This window comes from Jaculus jaculus, chromosome 11 (genome assembly GCF_020740685.1).
Source record: "Jaculus jaculus isolate mJacJac1 chromosome 11, mJacJac1.mat.Y.cur, whole genome shotgun sequence".
In the NCBI taxonomy this organism is placed as follows: Eukaryota; Metazoa; Chordata; class Mammalia; order Rodentia; family Dipodidae; genus Jaculus; species Jaculus jaculus.
The window spans coordinates 27,196,588-27,213,111 of NC_059112.1; the positions used below are offsets into that span (position 1 = coordinate 27,196,588).

Consider the following 16,524-nt stretch of genomic DNA (forward strand, 5'->3'; position numbering starts at 1 on the left):
CTTTGTGGCTCAGTATTTGCCAGTGGGTTTGGTGAGGTGCTGGGTCTTCAAGTCAATGTTGAATTTATGTTTAGAAAAAAACTTTTTTTTGAGAGAGAGAGAGAGAGAATGGGCATACCAGGACCTCCAGCTACTGTAAATGAACTCCACATGCATGCACCACCTTGCATGTCTGGCTTATGTGGGTCCTGGGGAATCGAACTTGAGTCATTTGACTTTGCAGGCAAGTGCCTTAGCCACTAAGCCATCTCTCCAGCCTGGCAATGTTGAACTTAAATGGTACAGACAGGAATACCTGTGGGGTGTGGCACAGTTCCCAGGACAAGTGTGGCCATGGGGTCTATACAAAGGAATAACCCTGTTATCTCTTACGGTTGCAAACCAAACCTTTGGCACAGATGAAAATCAGAGTATACTGCATCGTGTTTGGCATGAGCACCATGTGCCTTCTTCAAAGATGTGGTGCTTATAAGCTGCTCAGATATTAGTGAAGTGGCAGGTCCATTTCTGATCAGTTATGTAAAGATAAGAACAGTCTTACAGACAGTATGCTGAGCCTGGTTGACCAGTTGTCTTTGTCCAGTGACTTCTATGCTTCCTGAAGGTCACTGGAGCAAATGTTTTTCTTACAGTGGAGAATGGAGAGTCTTTTCAGGCAATGAGCTGGGGGCTCTCTTGGGCTGGTGGCTCTTCACTTCTTGGAAAGAAAAGAACCAAGACCGCAGTGCTCTCAGAGATGTGTACATGTTATCCAGCACTGTCTCCTCCAAAATCTTGCGGGCCATTGCCTTGAAGGAGGGTTTTCATTTTGAGGTACTGTTGTCTGTGGGATTGGCCTGCAGTTGCCCTTTCTTGTGCTGTGTAGACTGTTTAAGGCATTTTTTTCTTTTCACTCTTCCTTAAGGAAACATTAACTGGCTTCAAGTGGATGGGAAACAGAGCCAAGCAGCTAATAGACCAAGGGAAGACTGTCTTGTTTGCATTTGAAGAAGCTATAGGTGAGAAGTGATAAGGAGGGGTCTGGGGAGATGGTTCACTTGGTAATCAGCATGAGGGTATGGATTCAGATCTCCACACCCATATGAGAGCCAAGCAGAGCAGTGTGATCCTATAAACCCAGTGCTGGGGACAGAGATAAGAGAATCTCAGGGGCTGATTATCTAGGCAAATCAGCCAGCCCCAGGTTTAGTAAAAAAACCCTGATTCAAAAGTTAAGGTGAGGGCTGGAGAGATGAATTAGTGGTTAAGGTGCTTGCCTGTGAAGCCTAAGGATAAAGTTTGATTCCCTGGTACTCATGTAAAGCTAGATGCACTTGGAAGGTAGAGGTAGGAGGAGCGCTGTGAGTTCAAAGCCACCCTGAGACTACATAGTGAATTCCAGGTCAGCTGAGCCAGAGTGAGACCCTAGTCCAAGGGGTGGGGAGAACACTGTCTGTAAGACCGTTCTTATCTTTATGTAAATGGTCAGAAATGGACTTGCCACTTCACCAATAGGTGAGCGGCTTTTACGCACTGCATCTTTGAAGATGGTACATGTTATATGAAAGATTTGGATTTCAGTTTCAAAGATCTCAGTGAAGTCAGAGAATACAGTTTGCTTCTCTTTGGGTCAAGTGTGGAACTGACCTACTTCCAAAACTGTCATCCCCTGCTTTATTTGACAGAAAGGAATGCCATATTTAGCATCAGGCTGTCCACACGTTAGGTAGCGCTGACATTCTGCACACAGCTGCAGAGTGCGAATCCACACGTTGGAGCTGTGGTTTTCTCAGTCCAGCTCCCAAAAGTGTTAATGAGGATGTGAGCTGCGTTTCTCCCAGGAGCAGGAAAAGGCCATCTCTCCAGCCCTATCTTATTTTTTTGAGACAGGGTCTCATGTAGCAGCCCAGTCTAGTGTGAAGCATTTTGTGTGGCCAAGGATGACCATGTATTCCTGATATTCCTGCCTGTACCTCCCAAGTGCTAGGATTATGGACATGTTCCGTCATGCCCAGCTCCGTGGAAGCTACACCGCACCACACTGGCTGGGGCTTGGATCCAGGCCCTTCCGCATGTAAAGCCGATGTGATAACCACTACCAAATGTGGAACTTCAGCAGAACTAAATGCTTCAACGTATGGTGGCAAATTAGAATCATGTGTGTGCCATATGCACTGAGGCTGTACCTCTAATATGTCACAGCCAGCATGCATGCACCTGTGTGGCCTGCCCCACCATAGTAAAGGCAGGCCATGTGTGTGGCGCGTGTCTCTGCAGGATACATGTGCTGCCCCTTTGTTCTGGACAAAGATGGAGTCAGTGCTGCTGTCATAAGCGCAGAGTTGGCGAGCTTTCTAGCAACCAAGGATATGTCTTTGTCTCAGCAGCTGAAGGCCATCTACATGGAGTAAGTTTAAAAAGCTTTGTAGTTGTTATTGTGCGTGAAATACTGGCATGTTACGTGCTTTTTTGGTGGTTGGTTCTATTGCTTGTGTAAAGTCAGATTGACTTTTCTGCTTGATGCTGAACCAGTTATGATAGTGTCATGGGGTCCGGTGTCGCACAGGTAACACCATCAACTCACGGAATGTGAGGCAAAGTTTTATTGGGAAACAGAAAAAGAAAAGAAAAAGAAGAAAGTCTGGTATACCAGGTCTGCATTCCAGAGTAGTAGGTATCTCAGGATGCAGCCCTGAACTCTTTGGAGTGTCAGCTTTTATTGGAAATAATCACATGATTTTTATAGAAAAAAAAAAAAACCCAGGATGGGAGTTAAACCAGAAATCACAATTCACGTGTTACAGTGACAGCCATAAAAGTAATTTTAAACATAGTGGGGAATTTGGTGTGTCTTAGAAGATGATAGGGAATGTAGGGAATGAAAACATGGGCCCTTTTTTTGGTTGTTGTTTTTTTGAGGTAGGTTCTTGCTCTAGTCCAGGCTGACCTGGAATTCACTATGTAGTCTCAGGGTGACCTGGAACTCACAGTGATCCACCCACTTCTGCCTCCCGAGTGCTGGGACTAAAGGCATATGCCACCATGCCCAGCTCAAAATAGGAACTTGTCAACAGGTCTGTTGGTCAGTTGCAGGAAGCGCCTGGGGGGTGTGAGGTAGGCCTGGGCCCAAGTGTCTCCCTGTGTCCTGCTTATCTGCTCTTAAGGGTTTTGTTCAACAATGTAGGCCCTGGGGTAATGCTGTATAGACCATCAGAGCCCCATTTATCTTCCATCCCCATCTGCTTAAACAAGTATTTCATTCCATTCTTTTATGAGTTCCTACAAGGAACTGACTTGTATTTTTCTTTAAGCTAGGGATAAAGAAATATAACATTTTGCTCACTTTACAATAGTATGAATTATCAACAAATGAGACCATTGTGGCCCAGTTGAATACTGCTATTTTTTAAGTGTTAAATGTCAAAAAAGACTAAATGTGTTTATAATCTATTCAATCTTTGAAATGAGTATTGAACTTAGCCTAGGAGCAGCAGAGACAGCAAAACTGTGATGGAAGTGATATGGCTGTATTCTAGCAAAACTTCACCACTATAGGCTGATCCTTAGAGTAAATTGTTGGTTTTTTTTTTTTTTTTTTTTTTGAGGTAGGGGCTCACTCTACCTCAGGCTGACCTGGAATTCACTATGTAGTCTCAGGGTGGCCTTGAACTCATGGTGGTCCTCCTATCTTTGTCTCCCAAATGCTGGGATTAAAGGCATCACCAAACTAATTAAATTAAATTTATTTATTTACTTATTGCAAGGAGAGAGAGAGAGAGAGAGAAAGGGAGGGAGAATGGCTGCACCAGGTCCTCTTGTTATTGCAAACGAACTCCAGATGCATGTCCACTCTGTGCTTCTGGCTTTATGTGGGTACTGGGGAATCAGTCCCAAGCCACCAGGCTTTGTAAGCAAGCACCTGTAACTGCTGAGCCATATCTCTCTTCAGCCCCACTTTTTTGTTTTGAGATAGGGTCTAACTTTAGTTCTGGATGACCTCAATCTCACTCTGTAGTTCCAGCATGGCCTCAAACTCAGGGCCTCCCTAGTGCTGGGATTAAAGCCATGCTCCACCATTCTGGGCTGTACCTTGGTTTTAATGCTAGGTTGCTTCTTTGAAGTGGTTTTGGTTACTTTAGAATATATTGTTTGACATATCCTGTGTACTCTATAAAAGTATTGGTTGCTCATTTTGCATGAATTTGTGTTTTTTTTTGATAGGTATGGATACCATATCACCAAAGCTTCTTATTTTATCTGCCATGATCAAGGCACCATTCAAAAATTATTTGGAAACCTGAGAAATTATGATGGGAAGAATAATTATCCCAAGATGTGTGGCAGTTTTGAAATCTCTGCCGTCAGAGATCTTACAACTGGCTATGACGACAGCCGGCCTGATAAGAAAGCAGTAAGTCACGTTTACTTCTGTCAACTGAACACTTCTCTGTGTGCTGGTTTTTCAACATGAGCCGGTTCATTTGTTTATATAATTCACTGAAGCTGGTTTTAGACATTTCAACATTGTTATAAATACCCTATAAACTATCTAGAAAATGGGGCCTGGTGATATAGCTCAGTGGTAGAGTGCTTCCTGAGCATGCACAAGGCCCTGGGTTAGACCCCAAGCATCTACAAAGAATAAATAAATAAATAAAATATATAGAGAATTTAGCCAGACACGTTGGTACAAGACTCTAATCCCAGTACTTAGTAGACAATGGTAGGAGGATCAATGTGAGTTGGAGGCCAGCCTGAGACTACATAGTGAATTCCAGGTCTACCTGGGCTACATTGAGACTCTACCTTGAAAAACCAAAAAAAAAAAAGCTGGACGTGGTGGTGCATGTCTTTAATCCCAGCATTTGCTGACAGAGGTAAGAAACATTGCTGAGAATTCAAGGCCAGCCTGAGACTACATGTTAACTGCAGGTCAGCATGAGCCAGACTGAGACCCTACCTCAACGCCCCCCCCCCCAAAAAATATGTGTGTGTGTGTGTGTGTGTATTTGTGAGTATGTATATACACATATATGTAACAAATATGTATATGTATATATATATACACATATGTATGTATATGTATGTTTATATATATGTATGTATGTATGTATGTGTGTATATATATATATATATATATATATACACACACACACACACACACACACACACACACATATATATATAAAATAAATATTTGCAGTGGCAGGAGGCCCTGGCATGCCCATACTCATTCTTTCTCTCTCTCCATTTGCTAGCAATAAATAATAAATAAAAATATTTGTATAAGGAAAATACACCCTACTACAACTTTAGTGGCATTGTGGCCATTATCAATTAAACAATCTCTTGTGGGCTTTTTAGCCCAGATTGACCTGGAATTCACTATGTAGAATCATGGTGGCCTCAAGCTCAGGGCAATCGTCCTACCTTTCCTTCCTGAGTACTGGGATCAAAGGCATGTGTTACCATGCCTGGCTTTTAGGGTCTGGGTTGTTTTTTTTTTCTGAGGTAGGGTCTTGCTCTGGCACTGTAACTCAGGCTGACCTGGAATTCACTATGTGGTCCTAGGGTGGCCTCAAACTCACGACAGTCCTCTTACCTCTGCCTCCCGAGTGCTGGGATTAAAGGCGTGCGCCACCATGCCTGGTCCACACTTTATTTTCTTGCTTACGCGGGGACAACATCAGCTAGGCCAGAAGAGTTCACGTGACTATTAAAGCGTGTGACATGTGTGCATTAATTCCTAGGTCCTTCCTACTAGTAAAAACAGCCAGATGATCACCTTCACCTTTGTCAATGGGGGTGTGGCCACCATGCGGACCAGTGGGACAGAGCCCAAGATCAAGTACTATGCCGAGCTGTGTGCCCCCCCTGGCAACAGGTATGACAAGCATGCCAGGTGCTGTGAGTTTTGTGTTTTTGTTGTTGTAGTTGTTGTTTTCAAGGAAGAGTCTCACTGTGTAGTCCCAGACTTGGCCTCGAACTCACAGTGATCCTCTTACCACTGTCTCCTGAGTGCTGGGACTAAAGGCATGTCCCACCATGCCTGGCTCAGGTGCCAAGAGTTTATAATTTTTTCTTGAGACTTCCTATTTGGTTTTGCTCAGATAGTAAGTAAAACAGCTCATGTTTCCAACAGATAGTTTAATTAGAAACTGCAGCATCACTGTAATATCCACAACTGTTTGAGCACCCTTGGATAACCGTGCTTGCTCCTTCCTCCTCCCTTACATCTCTTCTGCCTTTCTTTGTATGGGAAAATTATATACCTAATATCAGTAATAGCAAAATATTGTGCTTTTCCTGTGTTTTTGTTTGTTTGTTTTTTTTGAGGTAGGGTCTCACTCTAGCCCAGGCTGACCTGGAGTTCACTATGGAGTCTCAGGGTGGCCTCGAACTCACAGTGATCCTCCTACCTCTGGCCCCTGAGTGCTGCGATTAAAGGGGTGCGCCACCATACCCGGACTTCCTGGGTACTTTTATTGCTAACCAGTGCCAATAAATTTTTTGGTTTTCACTCAAGTGGTCTTCCCATGTCTCTGATAAAATAAATTAAAATCCATTCCAGGGCTGAGGACATGGCTCAGTGGTTAAAGGTGCTTGTTTTCAAAGCCCCGGTGGCTGGGGTTTGATTCTCCAGTGCCCATGTAAAGTGCCCCCCCCCACACAAAGTGGTTCATGAGTCTGAAATTCATTTGCAGGGGTAAGAGGCCCTGCCATACCCAAACTCTCTCTCAAATAGATAAATACAAATAAAAATAAAACCCTAAACCAATTCCATATGCACTCAGCATTTTTTTTTAATTTTTTTTGGTTTTTCAAGGTTGGTTTTCACTCTAACTCAGGCTGACCTGGAATTCACTATGCAGTCTCAGGGTGGCCTTGAACTCATGGCGATCCTCCTACCTCTGCCTCCCAAGTGCTGGTATAAAAGGCATGCGTCACCATGCCTGGCTCTCTAATTTCTTAATATAGGCACTTAAAGCTAAATATTCCCTCTTAGGACTGCCTTCATGCGTCCTAAAGGTCTTGGTATGTTGTGTTGTCATTATCATTTGATTCTGAGTTTATTTTATTTACCTTCTTGATTTCTGCATTGACTCATTAATCATTTAGTAGCATACTATTTAGTTTCCATGATTTTGTGTATGCTCTATAGCTTTCCTTGCTATTTATTTGTAGTTTACTCATATGGTGGGGGAAAGTGGTTGAGGCACTTACCTGTGATGTGTAAGGACCCAGGTTCAATTCCATAGGATCCACATAAGCCAGATGCACATGGTGGCACATGCATCTGGAGGTCATTTGCAGTGGCTGAATGCCCTGGCACACCCATTCTCTCTCTCTCTCTCTCTCTCTCTCTCTCTCTGTCTCTCCCCACTTTAAATAAATACAAAATCTCATTGTGATCAGATAGAGTACAAGGAATTAATTCAATTTTCCTGTATTTGTTAAGATTGACTTTGTGTCCTAATATATAGTCCATTTTAGAGAATGTTCCGTGTGCTGCTGAAAAGAATGTGTATTCTCTGGCATTTGGATGAAATGTTCTGTAGATATTTGTTAGGTCCATTTGTTCAATGACCTCATTTACTCCAGATGCTTCTGTGTTTATTTATTTATTTATTTTTACCAGGATGACCTATCAATTGATGAGAGCGGGGTATTGCAGTCACCCACTACAGTTGAATTTGGTGTTATCTGTGACCTTAATTCTAGTAGTGTTTGTTTGATGAAATTGGCAGCCCCCATATTAGGTGCATATATGTTTAGAATTATTATGTCCTCCTTTTGGATTATTCCTTTAATCAATATAAAGTGACCTTCTTTCTCTTTGCTAACTAACGTTGGTTTGAAGTCTACCCTGTCAGATATTAGGATAGAGGGACCTGCTTGTTTTCTAGGCCCATTTGCTTGGAATGCTGTTTTCCATCCTTTCATTCAAGATAGTGTCCATCTTTTATAGAGAGGTGAGTTCTCCATCCCTCCACCCCTCTCAGAGGCAACAAATAGAAAGATCCTGCTTTTTTTTTTAAAGATTTTATTTTCATGTATTATTTATTTATGTATTAGAAACAAAGAGAGGGAAAGAAAGAGAGAGAGAGAGAGAGAATGGGCACACCAGGGTCTCTAGCCACTACAAACGAACTCCAGATGTATGTGCCACCATGTGCATCTGGCATCCTGTTTTTTAACCCAGTCTGCAAGCCTTTGTCTTTTGGTTAGGGCACTGAGGCCATTGATATTAAAAGTTATTATGGGGCTGGAGAGATGGCTTAGTGGTTAAGCGCTTGCCTGTGAAGCCTACGGACCCCGGTTCGAGGCTCGGTTCCCCAGGTCCCACGTTAGCCAGATGCACAAGGGGGCGCACACGTCTGGAGTTCGTATGCAGAGGCTGGAAGCCCTGGCGCGCCCATTCTCTCCCTCTCCCTCTATCTGTCTTTCTCTCTGTGTCTGTCTGTCTCAAATAAATAAATAAATAAAATATTTAAAAAAAAATAAAATAAAAGTTATTATGGAGGGCCAGGTATGGTGGTACACACCTTTAATCCTAGCAGAGGTAGGAGAATTGTTATGAGTTCAAGGCCACCCTGAGACTACATAGTCAATTCCAGGTGAGCCTGAGTTAGAGCGAAATCCTCCTACCTTATAAAAGAAGGAAGGGGAGGGAAGGGAGGAAGGAAAGGAAAGGAAAAGGAGTTATTATTGAAAGGTGTATATTTATTCTTGCCATTCTTCTTGTTTTGTAGTTCTTAGTTCTTCCTGTGTTTCCTGTACTGTCTTATATTAACTATTATTTGAGTAAGGTTTCTTTTTCCCAGGTCCCTTCTGTGTGTGCTTTTCTTTCTCTTCAGCATGGGGGATTTGTTCAAGTATTTTCTGTAGAGCTGGTATGGTGGTCATATATTCCTTTAGCCAGGTTTGTTGTGGAATGTCCTTATTTCTCCATCTATTTGGATGGGTAGCTTTGCAGGATAAGGTAATCTTGGTTTACATTTGTTATCTTTCAGAACTTGTAATACATCTAAAGTTCCTTTGGCTTTGAAAGATTGTGTTGAGCAATGTGCTGTGATCCTGATGGGCTTGCCTTTATATGTGACTTGATCTTTCTCTCTAACTGCTTTCAATATATTTTCTTTGGTTTGTGTGCTTTGTCGTTTAATTACAATGTGGTGGTGAGAGGCTCTTCCTTGATTTTATCTGCTCGGCATTCTAAAGGTTTCCTGTATCTGTATTGGCACCACTTTCCTTGTTTGGGGGAAATATTCTTCTATGGTTTTGTTGAAAATACCTACTATACCTTTGGAGTCAAACTGTGCCCTGAGTTCTTATGTTTGATTCTTTCATAGTTTCCCAAATGTCTTGAAAGTCCTGTTCCTGCCTTCCTCTTAGCTGGTCTTTCTCTTTGTTGGACTGTACCAGATCTGCCACCTGGTCTTCTAGTTTCAATAGTCTGTCTTCTCCTACTGGTGAGACTTTCTACAGTGTTTTCAATTTGACTTACTCTGTTTTATGTTTCTGCTAATTCTGATTGGTATTTTTTCATTATTTCTATTTCCTTATTCATGTCTTATATTGACCTGTGTATTTTATTGAGTTGCTATCCTGTATTCTCTTGGGAATCCTTCAGGAGTCTGTTTTCTTCTTTGATTTCTTCTTTGCTTTCTTTGAGCATAGATACGATCCTTTTATTGTGGTTTTTTTTTAATTATTTATTTATTTATTTGAGAGCGACAGACACAGAGAGAAAGACAGATAGAGGTAGAGAGAGAGAATGGGCACGCCAGGGCTTCCAGCCTCTGCAAACGAACTCCAGACGCGTGCGCCCCCTTGTGCATCTGGCTAACGTGGGACCTGGGGAACCGAGCCTCAAACCGGGGTCCTTAGGCTTCACAGGCAAGCGCTTAACCGCTAAGCCATCTCTCCAGCCCATTGTTGTGGTTGTTTTTTTGAAATCTTTATTAGGCATTTCATCTAAGTCAGTCTCAAGGGAGGTCATTTCTGATGATTTAAATTTTTTGTGGAATTGTATTATCTTGATTTTTTTTTAAATGCATTTTTTGTTTGTTTGTTTGTTTGAGAGTGAAAGAGAGAAAGAAAGAGAAGAGGCGTGCCAGGGCCTCTGCCACTGTAAACAAACTCCAGATGCATGTGCCACCTTGTGCATCTGGCCTACATGGGTACTGGGAAATTGAACCTGGGTCCTTAGACTTCATAGGCAAGCCCTTTAACTGCTAAGCCTTCTCTCCAGCCCATATTGTCTTGGTTTCTTGTGTTTCTTGTATTATAATGTAGGTACTTTTGCATCTTGTGTTAATTTTATTTTCTTTTTGGTTTTTGAAGGTAGGGTCTTACTCTAGCTCAGCTGACCTGGAATTCACTGTGTAGTCTCAGGTTGGTCTCGAACTCACAGCGATCCTCCTACCTGTATCTCCTGCGTGCTGAGATTAAAGGCATATGCCACCATGCCTGGCTCATCTTGAGTTAATTTGATGCTTGGGTTTTCATTATCTGCAGGATTCTTAGCCATGTAAATCCAACATTATATATCTTCAGAGTAGCAGTTTAAGGTGACAGGTGTGGCTCTCATCCTCTCAGAGTAATAGCAGAAATGACCCTAGGTGTTGAGTTTGCTTGCTATTCAAGAATTCTAGCCAGGCGTGGTGGCACATACCTTTAATCCCAGCACTCAGGAGGTAGAGGTAGGAGGACCGCTATGAGTTCAAGGCCACCCTGAGACTACATAGTGAATTCCAGGGCAGCCTGGGCCAGAGTGAGACCCTACCTTGAAAAACAAAAACAAACAAACAAACAAACAACAAAAAAAAGAATTGTAGCAGGCTAGGTGGAGCAAATTATTGGCAAATTCTAAAATTTAACTAAGCAATATATATATTCAATCAAAACCAGCAGAGTATTTCTGCAAAATGGGAATTAAAACAAACAGATAATATAATAAAGTGAAAGTCCCTTTGGTTGCCCCACACTCAAACTTTTCAACCGGAAGCCTGAGCTTTCTGGTCTGAAATGGGTTCCAGGTCAGCCTGGGGCTGAGTGAGACCCTGCCCCCAATAGTGTCTTAAGAAAAAGACAAAGGGCCTATAAATCAGGACACATCAAAGGCAATAAGAGTCAACACCACAGGACAGCTTCTTTGAGAATGGTAAAGCTAACCAAGAATACACCAGTCAAATCTAACACATAACCTGCCCTGATATGGAAGGAGAGATCAGCACTTGTACCTGGCTTTGCATAAGTAGGCCCTGTTACCTCTTGAAAAGGCTCCCAATCTCACCTCCGCTGAGGGCCCACCTTACACCCCCTCTGCTGCACTGGGGATTTGTCAGACGGCTTCGTCGCTGGATCTGGGGTTGTGATTGGCTGTGCTGGATGCTGTGCAGCCAGGGGGTCAATGAGTTCTCCAGTGGTTTGAGGCACCGGTGGGTGGTGAAAAGAGGCTGTGCAAGGAACCTGGAGTTGTACTGCATCTGCTCACCTTGTCCCCTTTGTGATCTCTGTCAGCTGCTGCTGAGCTGGTCCCTGCTGTCTTCCACTTCGGGTTTCTTGACTTTGTGCGAGGCTGTGAGTGGAAAATCCCTTCACCTGTCTTCTCCTGCAGCTCTGCAGTGCACCAGGCCACGCAGGCGCATGGGTCAGGCCACCAGCATCGCAGCAGGAGCCGGTTTTGTGCTTCCTGTTTGGTAGAAGTTCTGGGGTTCTCCTATTTCCCTGCTATGGTTGATAATTCCTTCTACATTTTCACTTTTTGGTAGAAGAGTGTACTTTGCTGTTTTTCTCCTTACCCTCCCCCCCACCCCACCAAAGGGCTACTGGGAAGTCAACACGATTTTATTAAGAGGGACCAACCTCTTGCCAGGTGTGGTGGCGCATGCCTTTAATCCCAGCACTCGGGAGGCAGAGGTAGGAGGATCACAATGAGTTCAAGGCCACCCTAAGACTACATAGTGAATTCCAGGTCAGTCTGGGCTAGAGTGAGACCCTACCTCGAAAAAAAAAAAAAAAAAAAAAAGAGGGACCAAATCTCCACCCGTGTTTTCTTTATACTTTAGTTGTGATGGCTTTTTGGAGGTAGATCAGTAGATGTATAACACTCAGTGTACCGTTTCCTGGTACTTGTGGTCTTGTTGAAGTTCTTATGGCAAAGCCTGTCCACACGGGACTCAAAAGCCTGACTTTCGTCCTTTCCTTCCTTTCCCTTCTTTGGATGCTGGCCAAAGCATGCTTGCCCTTGAACTTTGAGGCTCTTCCGTCTTTATATTTCCAACCTCCAGTGCCTGATCTGATACCAACCCCCCTTTTGAGGAGTCCTCTCACTGCCTTAGGAGTCTCTTTCCCCTTCAGCAAATCTCCCTTGCCTTACTCAAAGAAGAGGAGCAAGGGGTAATTTTGTAGTTGAGACCTTTGAAAAAACCTTTAGAAAGAAAAATTCATATAGTCTCAGGTTCATTTTATTTTATTTTATTTTTAAAATTTATTTACTTATTTGAGAGAAAGAGAGACAAAGAGGCAGATAGAGAGAGAATGGGCACAGCAGGGACACCAGCCACTGCAAACGACAAACTCCAGACACTCGCATCACCTTGTACAGCTGTACTTATGTGGGTACTGGGGAATCAAACTCTGGTCCTTAGGATTGCAGGCAAGTGCCTTGACCACTGAGCAATCTCCCCAGATGGAGATTTTTTTTCCTTTCTTTTTTCCTAAATCAACAAATGTGTTTGCATGCATAAACCACTAGAGTTCTATTGTTTTCGTTTTTTGCCCTCTTCTTAAGGTCAAACATCAGTCTCACTAGGTCAGCGGAGGAAGCCTTTTAAATCCGCTTCCAAGCATGCAGCTCACCCTTGAGATCCCAGCACTGGTGAAGCCGAGGCTGAAGGGTTGCTTTGCGCTTTCCAGTGCTGCACAGCAAACCCTGTCTCACAGAAGAGACATGGTGTGAGGACAGTGTGGCTGCAAGGTGTGTCACCCATTGTTGCCAGTTGAGTTGGCTGCTCCGGCCGGCTAGGCGGGTGTCCCCTTCCTCCCTCGCCACTCCATGTGTGTCCCTCCCGAAGCCACACTGGGTAGAGTAAAGAGGGTGACCATCCATGAATGGAGATGGACAGGTCTCTAGTCAAGGTATACAAGTAGCTGCGCTCCCCTGCTGGAATCTCTAAACAGAAGAGGAATAAAGCATCCAGGCCTGGAGAGATGGCTTAGTGCTTAAGGCACTTGCCTGTAAAGCCTAAGGACCCAGGTTCAATCCCCCAGAACCTACCTAAGCCAGATGCACATGGTAGCTCATGTGTCTGGAGTTCATTTGCAGTGGTTAGAACTCTGCACATCCATTCTCTCTCCCTCTCGCTCATAAATAAATAAATAAAAATAAAGGACTAGGGAGATGGTTTAGAGGTTAAGGCCCTTGCCTGCAAAAACCTAAGGACCTAGGTTCTATTCCCCACGTCCAATGTAAGCCAGATACACAAGGTGGTTCATGTACCTAGAGTTCGTTGTGGCTAGAGGCTCTGGCATGCCCATTCTCTCTCAAACAAATAAATATTTAAAAAACATAAAATATTTTTTTAAAAGAATCCATTAATCTGTATTTTTTCCCTTTAATTTTCAGTGACCCTGAGCAGCTGAAGAAGGAACTGACGGAACTTGTCAATGCTATTGAAGAAAATTTTTTCCAGCCTCAAAAGTATCACCTACAGGCAAAGTCAGAATAAGCAATCCAGGACTGGCAGTCATTATTTTTACCTCCCTCAAAGCTGAACTTGACTTTTAAAGCAATATTCCTGAGTACCAAATGATTCCAATGTCACAAGTATTTACCATATTTTAAATAGATCTGCATTCCCCATTGTTTTATTTTTGATCTCTAAAGTAAGTAAAAGATAATGAGATCCTACCAGCCAACATTCTTATTGAAATGTTAAGCCTGAGCATTCTCTGAAATCTTTTTAATGAAGACTTCAAAAAATAAATTCTAAACATAGATTGTAATTACTATACCTTAACTTGCATAAAGTTAAGTCTTTTTTGTGATTTTTTTATGAGTAGCTGAAATAGAAAATTTATATCACTTTTTAGGTATATTTATACTTGTTTCTATCAGTTGCTTATAAAGTAAAATAAGTGAACAGATCAAATGTGTCAGTGATTGGAGAAAATAAAATTGCAAAGATAAGCTTTGTTTTTAACTTCAACTTTTTACTTCTCATAATGTCATCCATGTGCTAGAGTCAGTGGACCTGTCACGGTGCTGTTCCTCAGAGCTGATGACCACTGTGGCTGGAGACTTAGCGTGTTCCAGATCTGAAACCAAATCACCTTGGATTATCTTTGGTCCCCTGGGGAACCATTCTCTGCTCACCCCTGTGTTTGACCTACCATCCTGTTGACTATCTGGTGGCATTCTTGAATTTGGGGTCGGCAAAAATTGATTTTAACCTGATAGTTACAACCCTACAGACACGTGCTGTAACCTGGCTCCCTGCCGTCCCCACCAGAGTGTGTGGTGAATGCCTTGATCTGTGACTTTCTTCTGCTTTGTAACGAATAAAAGCTTACATAACCAGTCCTACCTTGGTATTTGTAATATTTTTTTTTAATCTTATTTTATTTTTTCGCAACTTTTAAAAACATTTTCCATGATTATAAAAAATCTCCCATGGTAATACCCTCCCCCCTCTTTTCCCCTTTGAAATTCCATTCTCCATCATATCTCAATAAGTCTCTCTTTTATTTTGATGTCGTGATCTTTTCCTCCTCTTATGATGGTCTTGTGTAGGTAGTGTCAGGCACTATGAGGTCATGGATATCAAGGCCATTTTGTGTCTGGAGGGAGCACATTGTAAGGAGTCCTACCCTTCCTTTGGCTTTTCGCCTATCAATAGTCATCTCAGTGTTTCCTAACATCCATCCTGACTTTAGTGACATAGCTTCTTACCTGTGTACACGTGCCTGCTCTCATAGGAGAAGAGAAGCCAAAACCTAGTGAAACATTCCAGGGCTACTCCAGTGCATGCAATGGAACAAACCCTTTGTTAGGTCAAGATCATTTTACCAGAGTTTAGATTTCAGAGTTCAAGTGTTAATCAACATCCGCTGTCTGCAATCTTTTTTACAATCATGAAACTTCACATAGCAACTGATAATGGTCTGTGAATTTACCCTTCTGTTTCTTTTTGTTATGTATAACAACTCTTGCATTTCTCTAATTCTTATCCTAATGGTATTTCTAATTAGTTGTCAAGAAATGAACTGCATTATATAATAACCCATCACAGCGTAGCAAATAAACTGGTGAAATTATGCCAGTGTGACCATAAAAAAGCTACTATCAAATTGACAGTTAAAATCTTTTCTTCTGGGGCTGGACAGATCACTCAGCCATTAAGGCGCTTGCCTGCAAAACCTTATGACCCAGGTTTGATTCCCTAGTGCCCATGTACAGCTACATGCACAAAGTGGTGCATGCATCTGGAGTTTGTTTGCAGCCACTGGAGGCCCTGGTGCACCCATTCTCTTTGTCTGTTTCTCTTCTCTATCTCTCTCTACTTGCAAATAAAATGAATAAAAATATTTTTTAAAGTATTTTCTTCTGAAATGGCATTCAACTTGTCATTGTAAACAATTATAAAATTTCATTCTGGGGAACCAGAAAGAAATGATGATCAAGAGAAACTTCACAAACATGAGACACATACTAGCAAATACCAACTTATCTTTCTGTTGTTCATCTGTACATGTTTATCTTCCTATACCTAAATTTATCTTGGCACTCAAAGATTTTAATATCCTTATGTTCCTATTAATTTTCTATCTTCAAGATATGCTTTCCCCTTAATTGAGTGGTTCTCAAATTAAATTATGTGAAATGGTTGCAGTGAAATCTTACAGAGAATCAATCTTAATATGTAAATAGTTAAAAGCAAAAATGCTCTCAAAGGAGAGGGCTGGTAGTCACGGTTTGAAAACCACAGCTCTACATTATTCATGAAAACTGAAAAAAAAGACACAGCCAATTGGGACTTCTTCATTTCCAATGATCACAAACAACTTCTCCACTGATTCCTCTATTTAAGAACATTTTTGAATGTAGCTGGTTTTACCTCAGCCCATTAATGGAATAAAAGCATGGTGTCTTATTATACTACATATTTAGATAAGGATTTGGTGGGCTGAATTCTAATTTCTTTTCTCTACCCTACTCAAAAGTACAAATTTGGGCTGGAGAGATGGCTTAGAGGTTAAGGCACTTGCCTGTGAAGTCTAAGGACTCATGTTCAAAACTCAAGGTCCCATATAAGCCAGATGCACAAGTTGATGCAAGTGTGCAAGGCTGCACATGCACACAAGATGGCACACATATTTGATTGCATTGGCTGGAGGCCGTGGGGTGCCATTCTCCACCCCCACCTTTCTCACACTAGAAAAAAAACAAGAAAGAAAGAAAAAAGGCCAGTCTGTTCAGCTAGCCTAAAAAAAAAGTACAAATTTGTATAAAATATAATCCCACAACAACATTATTAA

The 16,524-nt window shown here is 42.2% G+C and overlaps 1 protein-coding gene across 1 annotated transcript in view; it reads left to right on the forward strand.

Annotated features, from left to right (window-relative positions):
* Pgm2 (phosphoglucomutase 2) overlaps nt 1–14,569 on the forward strand; it is a 40,755-nt gene extending 26,186 nt beyond the window's left edge. The window contains exons 9-14 of the mRNA XM_045130318.1: nt 633–813; nt 905–998; nt 2,257–2,386; nt 4,201–4,390; nt 5,730–5,863; nt 13,613–14,569. Coding sequence (XP_044986253.1) covers nt 633–813; nt 905–998; nt 2,257–2,386; nt 4,201–4,390; nt 5,730–5,863; nt 13,613–13,715 — 832 coding nt within the window. The 3' untranslated portion in view covers nt 13,716–14,569. The remainder of the gene's footprint in view (nt 1–632; nt 814–904; nt 999–2,256; nt 2,387–4,200; nt 4,391–5,729; nt 5,864–13,612) is intronic.
* The last annotated feature ends 1,955 nt before the right edge of the window (nt 14,570–16,524 follow it).